This window comes from Barbus barbus, assembly GCF_936440315.1.
Source record: "Barbus barbus genome assembly, chromosome: 13".
Lineage (NCBI taxonomy): Eukaryota > Metazoa > Chordata > Actinopteri > Cypriniformes > Cyprinidae > Barbus > Barbus barbus.
The window spans coordinates 19936447-19948756 of record NC_136741.1 but is presented as its reverse complement, the minus strand read 5'-3'; the positions used below and the strand labels follow the sequence as shown (position 1 = coordinate 19948756).

Genomic DNA, 12310 nt, shown 5'->3' with positions numbered 1-12310 from the left:
GCAACCCTCTTAACAAATTCAAGGACACATTTAAAGAATTTAAACCCTTATTTGAGCAATTTTATGGCAATATTAAACGTCTAAATGGACAAAATTCAAATAAATATAATTTACAAAATTAATAACTAAAAATAGCCTGTCTAAACCAGCATGGGTAATAGTGTTGTAAATTTAGTATAAATATTAACTGAATTAAAATAAAAAAATGGAAACATCTGGTTTGTAGTTCCTGATAAACTGAAAATAAATGAACAATAACTAAATAAAAAATATTTGATTAGTTTAATTTGAAAAGTTATGGGAATGTGTTTTTTTATTTTTGAAGGTAACTGAATTAATTTTAGTGCTATGAGGTTGTGTAACTGATGAAATGTGCATACTGTTTCACATAAAATGAAACACTGTAAGCAATAAACAGTGTATAATGCGTAGTGTGCAGCACTCTATAAATACATTCTAAACAGCTTTAATGTTTGGGGTTAGTACAGGGCCGGTTCTAGACATTAGGAGGCCCTAGGCAAAATTCATGTCGGCCCTGGGTTAGTAAGATTTAAATATATACTTTTGATGTAGTCAAAATGCATTAAATTGATGAAAGGTTATGGGATAATATTACAAAAGCCTTCTATTTCAAATAAATGCTGTTCTTTTAAACTTTATATGTATCAAAGTATACTGGAATTTTTTTTTTTTTTATCATGGTTTCCACAAAAACATCAAAATCAGCATATTAAAATTATTTCTAAAGGATCATGAAGACTGGAGTAATGGCTGCTGAAAATTTAGCTTTGCAACCACAGGAATAAATTACATTTTAAAATATATTAAAATAGAAAACACTTATTTTAAATAGCAATAATATTTCACAATATTATTGTTTTTACTGTATATTTGATCAAACAAATGCAGCCTTGGTGAACATAAAAGAGACTTCTTTCAAAAACATTCAAAAATCTTACTAGCCCCAATCTTTTGAATGGTAGTGTACATAATTTAAGAAGAGTCTGGTCATATCACTACTAGCACATATGAATGCTTTAAAACTAGGGCTGCCAAAGACACACCTTTCCCATTCAGTCTCTCACACACAGAGACACAGAGACACAGACACAGACAGACAGACACACAGTGGCTTAGTGGAACATGTGAAGGGGGTTCTCACATGCTGCTCAGTGAGAAAGCAGCGGTCTAAGGGGACCAGGAGAAATTGAATTGGACTGTGTGTATGCTCACACACGCCTACATGTGAATGGTTGGCAGGAGCACATTGCTATTCAGGGTGAATTGATAACCATGTGTGGTTTTCCTGCAGCGGCTGGCTAACCCCTTCCCTAATTTAAAAGATCAGCCGTGGATGCTCTGGTCCCCTGGAATTTCTCCCTAATTGCTCTTTTGTCTGGGGGGGGGGGGGGGGGGGGGCACAGACACCTCCTCATGATGTTTTTTCCTCCATCACTCGGGTTCTATTGTCTCGCTATAAACACTTGAAATGCATTCTGTCTAAGATTTACATTTGATTTTTAACCAACAATAAAAGAAAGCATTTAGAAAAACGTTACAAATTTAAGATAAGAGGGGTGGCCGTAGAAGGACTGCAATTACAAAGAGCTTTTTTAGAGTTTTTAGAGAAAGGTATTTCATTTAGTATCTTTCAGTTGAATATGAGCACAGACAAGGTCATTTCAGTTCCACTAAGCCACTCCCCAGACAGCTCAGACAATCAATGAAGCCCATCATGTCCTTTTGACAGAGACTTTCTGTAGAAACTATGATGATATATATATATATATATATATGTGATATAGATATATATATATATATATATATATATATATATTTGCATTTACTGTACTTTATATATACACATGCACTGTTATTTATTTCAATCAAACAGTCAAAAGGATGATGCATTGAAACTAACCAAGAGAATGATCACAAAATCAAAATGCATGAACGACACTTCTTTTTGTAGGATCAAAATTTAACCATTTATAGAGCACTAATTTCATAATGAGCACAACATATTTAAAAACATGTTGTAAGCTGCTGTCATATCAACTTTTGAAATAAACTATTAAATGAAATACAATTCAAGCTCAATCGACAGCATCTGTGGATAATCTAATGTGTACAGTAGAAGCTCATACAAAATAATGTAATGTTTAAAATATGGAAAGCCACACTGTCTCCAAAGTATAACCATATTCAGACTAGTCAGAAGCATTTATTAAACTCGTCTGTGAAAAAATATAGAAATAAATATATAAATATAATAAAAATGTATAAATATGTTTTTCATAAATATAATTAAACATAAATATATATCCACACAGCACGTTTTAATAGAGCAAAACCCACCCAGAGAAAAAAACTGTCGCTAACATGTAACCAGAAATTCATCAACCTGGAAAATACAAATTTGACTTAGTTTAAATAATATAAATCATATATTAAAATTATGAAAGCAATGTTTAAAAAAAAAAGTTGAATTAACTTATATATATATATATATATATATATATATATATATATATATAAAATGGGCTTCATTACTAAAAAATGTTCTAAAAGAAATGTTCTTTAAAGAGTGTAAAGAAAGACAAATAAATATATAATTAATTAAGTGGCGGAATATACAAAAACTGAAACATCGACATCATTTCACTGCTGTTTCTAGGGAACAAGCAAATTCATGTTCAAATTCCTATTCATAAAAATAATTCCTATCTAAATGTAAGATGTTTGATGGTTGTTGAAAAATCAATAAAAATGTTTATCAGAGAAGCAAAAACATATGTCCTCCACATTGTGTACCATGCTGGAATAACAATTGACAGATTATTCCAAAAAATCTTTTACTGATTTATTCTGAGTCATCTCGAAGAATACACATTTATTATTAACATTTTTTTATGCATCGTGTTTGCAGTGCAGAAAATGGATTTGTTGCACAGAGGAACATTAAAATCAGATAGCAAAAATATGAGCTTCACATTTCTGCTTTTCAACCCATTGATATGACAGCCATACAGACTTTCATTCTAAGAGCTATTCTGTAAGTTTTAACAAACTCAAAATTGAGTTAAAATTATTTCTGGAATAAATAGCATGCTGTCGATAGCACTTAAATTGTATTTAACCTGGAATATTAAGCTAAATGGAGCAGCAGCAAGTTTATAAATGGCTAGTTAGGACCACCATAAGTGTCTCCAAAGCAGGTAGTGCACATAAAGCTCAAGGGCAAAAGCTGTTCATCTACTGGGTGAACAAGCCTGAATTCAAAATGCAGGATAAAATGCTTAGTTAACTTTAATACTCACCTATTGGAATGACTATACCCAGAACCGCAACGGTTATATTGCTACCAAGGAGGAAGTGGTCATTTCCACTGCCAGCTGAAACAGAAAGAGGAACAAAACATGAAGAAAGAAAGACAGGGAAAAGCAAAGAAAGACTGCATTAACTTTATATTTAATCACAAGATCATAACAGATCCTGTCATCTGCAGTTTAGTAGACAACCACAACTGTCCACAACTATTGAGAATGAGCAAATGAAAACAGATTTTTCTATTCCAGCATCAAAATAAACACTGACTGAGGTTGCAGCATGTAACGGGTATGTTTTCACTGCCATTTTCATTTAAATGAATCTTCTCCAGTTTGTATAGTGAAGTGTCCATTTACACTGCTACTTTGCCCAAGGCCATATATTGCTATTCATACAATACAGCACTTTGCTTTGTGCTGTTGCTTTCCCTTTTAAGGTTTCTGCTGAGCAGTTGTTTCCACCATATACATCCCACCTCAGTTTCACAATTAGCACGTGTATGACTGCTGTATTAGTACTGTAGGAGAGCAATTATATGAGCTTCAGCTGAATATCAGTGCAAATGGAATTCAGTAAAACAACACAAGTTCATGATATTGCTCTTATTCAAAAGTCCTATGAATATTTACATAAAGGTCAAATGACATCAAAAGTTTGTAGTCAGTAAAATTGTTATATATTTTTTTAAATAAGTCTTTAATGCTCACCAAGGCTGGATTTATTTGACCATAAATGCAGTAAAAACCATAATATTGTGAGATATTACAATTTTACACAAGTGTTTTCTATTTTAATATATTTTAAAATGTAATTTATTTTTGTGATGGCAAAGCAGAATTTTCATTAGTGTCATCATTAATCATTCTGATTTGGTGCTCAAGAAACATTTCTTATTATTAATGTTGAAAACAGTTCTGCGTAGTATTTTTCTGGAAACAGTGATGCAGTTTTTTTAGGATTTTGTGCTGAATAGAAAGTTAAAAATAATTATTTTTTTTTGAAAATAGAATTTTAAATGGCTTTGTTGTCACTGTCAACTTTTGAATGTCCATGATAAAGAAAACTCCACTCATTGTATTCATGTTGGTTTCATATGGTTTAGAAAAACTATTTATACCATATTCAAGAAAGGTTTCATTTTTTTGAATGATGCTAAAAATGTAGTAAAGTAAAAGTATATTTTTTCCCAACACCTTGAATACACCTTCTTAACCATTATTTTCAAAAAAAGTTAATGAATGAAGGTAAAAAGTATTTTTTTACAAATACAAATAATGATTAATTGAAAATTTCATAACATTTTTGAGTAGCTGAATCACATGAAATTTTACAACCTGTCTCAAAAAGATTTTTTTAAAGAGCTATTTTTAAAGCTTACTTTTCATTGTAAAGATGTACTCAAGTTATTGCATTACATTGTATATTGCATTGTAATAGATTTTTGAATAACATAGAAGCAGACAAAAAAGATCGAAACAAAATCAGAAAGGGAAACTCACCGCGATGAGAGAGATTGCCATTGGCCCCTTGTATGCTGTTGCCGTGGATGATTGTAGACGTCTGTCTGTGATCTGCTGTCGTCTGGGTGGAGGTTGGCTGTTTCCCTGGTGCTTTAGTGCTGGAATGAGTGGTCACTGTGGTTGAAGTGGCTGTGGAGTGTGTGGTGGTGGAATGATGGGAGCTGGAATGAGTGGTTGTGGTGGGGCTGGTGGTGGTTGTACTTGATACTGTCGCTGTAGGTGTAGTTTTAGAGATTATACTAGTTGTTGTAGGTGTATCTGTGTTTATAACTGGAGTGGTGGTTGTAGGAGTCACAGTAGTAGAAGGTTCTGGTGTTGTAGTAGTGGTTGTACTTGCAGAAGTTGTTGTTTTGGGTTTGACTACAACAAACAAAACAGATATATGGACTTCCTGTAATCTCTTGAGTTTGTCTAAAAGACAACATTCAACTCCCAAACCTGAATCAGGTGACGTTTGTTTCTTTAAAGTGTATAGTTTGAGTAAACTTGACCTAGGGCTTTGTATTTTGTTACCTGTCACACAGCGGCGCATGTCCGGGCCCAGTTCCATGTCGTCGGGACAGGCACACGTGTACTTAGGCGAGTGGTCTGTGATCTGAGGAGCTCTGAGGCACAGGTACTCACAGCCGCCATTGGGCAGACTTCCCATGTTGCATGTGTCTGGAGCTATTGGGAAAATCACAGTTTAATTCAGATGAATTCGTCTCTGGACTGGTTGCATAGTAGTATATATGAGATCACACATTAAAATATTAACATAGCAGCTGAACTATTAAGATGCATTCACAGTGACAGTGACCAAACACTGGAGGTCATTCGTTTTCAAAGAAAGCTGTACCACATGAGGTTTGGAAATAAAAGGTCCACATTTTTATTCACCTCAAAACTGGTTAAACTGGTGAAAAGCGAATAAGATATATTAACTAGTTAAGAAGACACATTTATATAAATTAACCAAAGCAAATTTATGTTTCTATTAAATATTGCAACAGTCATTAATGTTGACAATATATGACAAATTATATAAATTTAAATATAACACTACCATTTATAAGTTTGGGTGCAAAAGTGACAGTAAGACCTTTATAATGTTACAATAATATATTTCTAATAAATGCTGTTCTTTTAAACTTTCTAAAAAAGAAAGAAAGAAATGCATCACAATTTCTGTAAAACTATTACAGTTTTCACCATTTATAATAATAGAAAATGTTTATTAAGCACCAAATCAGCGTATTAGAATGATTTCTGAAGGATCATGTAACATTGAAGACTGAAGTAATGGCTGCTTTGCCATCACAGGAATAAATAACAAATATATGAAATATTTTAACATTTAAATTTCACAATATTACTGTTTTTTATTACAATATTACAGTCAGCAATCATGCTTGTCTATGTGTAAGGCATCCTAGAGTAAAAATGCATCAATTATTTGGCTTGCTTGAGGAATAGTTACCTTTGTTCTTAAACATAATAGATTTAATATACATGCATTATGACCAGAAACTGACTGAGCTTGAGCAACTAGAATCATTTTCTTATGGTATTGTCAGTTGAACAATATAGCAAATGTAGTCCAATGGAAATCTGTAGGAAAGGTTGTTAAGCTCAACAAACACTACCCAGAAGATTTTTTGGTAACATTTTATTTTAGGCTCTCTTAACTAGTTGCTTATTAGCATGCATATTACTAGAATTTAGCCATTTATTAGTAGTAATTAAGTACATATTAATGCCTTATTCTACATCCCTAATCCTACCCAATACCTAAACTCAACAATTACGTTACTAACTATTAATATTAATTTTAGCAGCAAATTAGGAATTTACTGAGGGAAAAGTTGTAGTTTATAGTGAATAAGTGTTCCCTATTCTAAAGTGTTAAATAATTTTTTTTACTGAGTAATATTTTATGTGTAGCTCTTTCTTACACATTGTCATAAAATCATCTTGTTTTGAAGGGATGCATAACTGATCAATATTTCACTCAGAGGCACTTGAGATACAAAAATCCGTTGGATTCCATTCTTATTATTTCTCGTTCAGCATCAGTGTGTTTTCCTGCTTTCGTTTGCATTTTCAGAGTAATATGTTTAATTCTTTGATTTAGATTTAAACAGCACTTCTCATTTATTAATGTGAGGAGGCTGTAAATTGGTTCTTCTGTTGGCACGCTGCATGTGGTCTGTTTGTGATAAAAGGATGAAAACAAAGAATCAAAATCTGCACACACATACGCACACTGCTTCTTTCATTTGCTCTGCCTGTCTCTAGAATAAAAATTCACCATAAATATGCTATTCAATAATAGGACTACTATTACTGGGGGAAAAAAACAGAGTCAGCAAAGATTTGCCTCATTATTATAACAATGCTAAAAAGGTGACACTGTGAAAATAATACAATTCAAGCATTGTTTCTATTAGCTCCTGAAAGGCAGAAATAATTTCGGAAACGGACTCTTTACGTGTGAAATGAACAAAGTTTTTTCTGCTTAGTTTCAATAAATTGTCTTTGTTGACAGGGGAGGGACTTGAATTCTCAGTGTTTTCACAGCACATCAAAGTCTTTTATCTAAAAGATCAGGAACAATTTGATTCCTCATGATATGAGTTCTATAATGTATTATAACATCCATTACTGGCTATTGAGCTCAATAGATAAAAAAGACTGAAACATACATAATTTTTCAAAAGGTTTGAGGTCAGTAAAATGTTTAAGAAATTAGTTATTTTATTCAGCAAGGGCACATTAAATTGATCAAAAGGCACAGTAAAGACTACATTGTTACAAAAGATTTCTATTTCAAGCAATGTTCTTTTGAACTTTCTATTCATAAAAAAAATGATGTTTTTCACAAACAAATATTAAGAATACAGCTTTGCTATCACAGGAATAAATGTAACAACACATTAAAATAGTAGTTATAGTTAGCTATTTTAAATTGCAATAACATTTCACTATAATTTCCTGTATTTATGATTATTATTTTATTAAATAAATATAGCTATGGTGAGCATACGAGGCTTCCTTCAAAACGGATTCCAGACTTTTGAATGGTGGTGTAGATGTGCCTATTATTTCCTATACATAATGCTAAATTAAAAATAATGTAAAAAAAAAAAAAAAGCTTTTGAAATAGTATCAACAAATTGCCAACAAAACAGCTAACAAAATATAAGCTTTTAAGAGTTTCTATAATGTATTGAAGAAAATCTTGAGCAGATACTTTAGTTTCTTTAGTTCAGTGAAATAATTCAGTTGAATGAATCAAGTGGCAAAAAAGAAAAAGAAAAGAAAAAGCTGTTTATTGGAAAAACTACCCTATTTTTAAATTCACACTACTGAAAATGCACTAGACTTATTTCTCACCTTGAGGCTGCCGGAGCTCATGGAACACCACCATATCCAGTGGGTTGTTGAGATGTTGAGCCAGCATTGCCACATCATGCCCTGTCAGCCGGTTTACGCTGTAGATGGCCTCATCCTCCAAGTCTGTCCAGTAAACTCGGTCCTGTAGAAACATATAGACTGTGAATTCTACACAAGCAGGAGCTATTGCACTCCTGAGGTTCAAACATTATAATATAGCACTTGCAATGAACACAAGAACTGATAATATGTAAATGCATATCTTGAATACAAGTAGCATTGTATAAAAGTGTGGAAACAAGAATAAATGCAAATTTTTACAAGTGAATTGTTAATTTTATGCCCAGCATACACCACTGTTCAAAAGTTTGGGGTCTGTATCATTAACATTAATGTTTTTGAAAGCAGTCTCCTATGCTCACCAAGACTGCATTTATTTGATCAAAAACCGTAAAACAGTAATACCGTGAGATATTATAATTTAAAATATTATTTTTATAATAGTAATTTATTCTTGTGATGGCTGAATTTTCAGCAGCCATTACTCCAGTCTTCAGATCCTACAGAAATCATTCTGATTTGGTGCTCAAGTAACATTTCTTATTATTATCAATGTTGAAAACAGTTTCTTAACATTTTCTATGGAAACTGCTACAATTTTTAGGAATTTGATTGAATAGACTGAATAGAAAGCTGAAAAGAACAGCATTTATTTGAAAAAAAAAATACAATTATTTACTGCCATTTTTGATCATTTTAATGCAACCTTGCTGAAAGGATGTATTATTTCTTTAGAACAAAAATCTTACTGACCCCAAACGGTAATATATATATATTTTTTTATTTTATTTTTATACCTAAATCACATCTTGTCTCACCAAGTGACTACCATTCACATTGTTCTTGGGTCTTTTTATTGTGATTCAGTGAAAGATGGATAACGATACATAGGACACAAAAGACACTTGAATAGAAAAAAATCTAAACCAAGCAGGAATTATTCTTTTTTTCCTATGCATGATGCAAGACACCAAAAAAGGAAAGAAAAGGGAGGAAGATGACAATGAAGATAAAGGCTTCTGTGTCTTTTGGACCACAAAGGTTTTTCATCAGACTAATTAAAGCTCGCAGCTCTATCTCTCCTTTGTATCTTCACCTACATGAGCCTGAAAGCACATGCTCCACTGTCTGACAATACCACTTTCAACATTCTCCGTCTGCCTCCCTCCTCTGATCAGTCCTTATCAGCTGCTACAGAAATATTGTAAATGTGCATGGTGAGATGGTCTGTTACTATGACAACCTGAGATTCATCTTTTCAAACGGATGCGGAAATGGATAAGGAAGTTCAGGAGGGGGGTGTTTTGGGGGTAACAAAAGAAAATGGCTGGGGGGAGGGGCACCAAAAAAAAAAAGATTGAGAGGACGGTGCATGCCCAAGTGGGAGGCTGGCTCCGAGTATCAGGGGATGTTTACAGAGCCGTGCTTTTTTGGAAAGGTCAGGCTGCTGGATCCCAGTGGAGCTCCGTCAGGTGCTCCTGCTGATGGCTGTTGATCAGTAGGACTCCTTAACCTGCACTAGACAGCATTCAAATTCTGCCGCATTGCAGCTCTCATCTAACACATGGGCCACAAAGTTATCTGATATAGATAACTACTTTAATCTATGACACAAAAGGCTGGCTTCTAACATCCAGGTCTGAAATTTGTACTCCTTGAGCGAGGGGACCGTCTTTATTAAAACCTTTCATCAAAGTCTTCGCTTCATTTGGGAAGGAGCAACTATCCCTGTGGAACTGGATTGGTCTTGACATTTTCAGTACTTCCTACTAACCAATAAAATTATGTGAAAGCTGGTGTGGAGATATTGGTCTGTTTTATGAGACGGGGCAATGTAAAGGCCACACATCGTCTGAAAAGGTGACAGGAAAATGGAATCAATTTCTAATATGTAATTTGAGGTCTGCTGTGCTGGAAGCCAATATGTGGTGTGCAGCGTTGTCTTCTTTAAGACACTAAAATAATTCCCTTAGTTTACTAAAGCTCTCTGCTATACCATGTTTATTTACAGTAAAACAGTGAAATATTATTTCAATTCAAAATATATAATATTCTATTTCAATATACTATAAAATGTTATTTATTTCTGTGATGGTAAAGCTGAACTTTACTCCAGTCTTCAGTGGCACATGATCCTTCAGAAATCATTATAATGTGCTAATTTGATGCTTATGAACCATTTCTTATTATTAGCAATTTTTGAAAACAGTTGTGCCGCTTAATATTTTTGTGGAATCCATGATACATGTTGTAAAGAATTCTTTACTGAATAGAATGTTCAAAAGAACAGCATTCATTTTTGGTAATTTAAAAGCCTTTACAGTCACTTTTAAACTATTTAATGCATCCTTGCTGATTAAAATTAATAATTTCTATTAACTAGGAAAAACATCTTACTGATCCCAAATAAATAATACTATTCAATTAAATTATTATACTATTATTATCTCATTAATGTTCGGTTCTTCACATAAAGCTATTGTATGTCCTCTGAAGATGTGGAATATAGGGCACAAGTTGTACTGACGACTTTCATGGTGTTTCACTGAAAAATTAATTGCCATATGGGTTTAGACTGACATAAAGGTAAGTAAATAAATAATAATAATAAAAAAACTAGAAAAAAGGGAAATGGGAAAAATGCGTTGTTTCAATTTTTGTTACTTAATGCTTTTTTGTTCACTTTTAAGCTGTAAACTGCCAAAAGGAAATGTGTACTTGGAGAAAACAAAAAGTAATTTAATATTGAGAAATTATGCAATTAAAAATAATGAACCAAAATAATGAGCTTACTGGAATTGACTCCAGCACCAAAGACTGCACAAATGTTTCATAAAGAAAGAATTGTATGGTCCTTTAAGCACATCTACAAAAGACCCCTAAAGTTAGAGGGTAGTTTTAGGCTGCAGTTGTCCCCTACTGTTTTGCAACTTCAACAGCCAAGTGGAGAACTTAAGGAATACTTTAGGACCAGCCTCAAGGATACTGCAGCAAAGTAGCGGTTCATTTCACATGTGCCCTGGACAAAAGTAAAAGAATGAAGAAAAAAAACATTGTTTCCTTCTAGGGTTTGGCCTCAGGGTGCCCTCTTAGTGAGCTGGCTCATCAACTGGCCTGATGAAGGGCATTAGGTGATCTATTGTTTGGGCCGGGTCCTGCCTTCAGGTGCCTTAGAAGCTGCCAAAGCAAAAAAGCTTTTTAATTTGGTTTGTCTTTGGCTGGTGCCACAGCCATACATCTCTTGGCAAGTTTTACTATCTCACAGTGAGACCCCTGTTCTCCAACTACCCTCTGTGAGCAGAAACATGTTTATGTGTGCATTATGAAGCCAAACTGAGCGTAGGAAGTTCTTGCCAATGCAGCTCCATCTGTGCCTGCATGAATGAGTACCTCAGTAAATGATTTGATAAATTTGCTTACCTCAAAAAGAGTCAGGGCAAAGGGATGTCCAAGATGATCCATGGAGGACAGCAAAACTCTACGGTTGTCTCCATTCAGGTCCACACTGGAGATCAGATGAAGCTTGGAATCCACCCAGTAGAGTCGTCTGCTAGACAGATCTGGAAGAGGAAAGAACTTTTAATGGAACATGTAAGTAGCACTTTAATAATACAACAAATGCTTTTAATTTAATATGAGTGGTCAAAGGAAATGTAGAATAGTTGGAAGTACCTGAAGGGATAATTTATATTTCATAGTGTATGATTTTTCATATTTCATAAGTAAAAAAGTTGGAAATTAAATGGAAGGCACAACTGAAAAAAAAACAATCAATGACAAAAACCGCAACACAGCGCACTTCAAAATCTCACCGCTTTGCAAGGTTACTTTTCCAATTATGAAAGTATTTTGTTTCTAAACAGACTTAGCAATTCTCAATTCCACCTTTTTTGTCAATATCTTTTTTTCTATCCGTCTACCATAACTGCTTTTTCAAATGGCTTTCATGTTAAGCGAGCCAGAGAAATGATGACGATATTGACAGCGTTGCTTGAGCAATTTCATTTAGTTTTTCCCAAACTGAC

The 12310-nt window shown here is 33.5% G+C and overlaps 1 protein-coding gene across 1 annotated transcript in view; it reads right to left on the bottom strand.

The window, feature by feature from the left end:
• Positions 1–12310, bottom strand: part of LOC306879540 (low-density lipoprotein receptor-related protein 8-like) — a gene marked incomplete at both ends in the record, with an annotated part of 172944 nt that overhangs the window by 2465 nt on the left and 158169 nt on the right. Inside the window, 5 exons of the mRNA XM_079432561.1 lie at positions 3321–3395; positions 4830–5210; positions 5364–5516; positions 8226–8367; positions 11706–11845. Coding sequence (XP_079288687.1) covers positions 3321–3395; positions 4830–5210; positions 5364–5516; positions 8226–8367; positions 11706–11845 — 891 coding nt within the window. The remainder of the gene's footprint in view (positions 1–3320; positions 3396–4829; positions 5211–5363; positions 5517–8225; positions 8368–11705; positions 11846–12310) is intronic.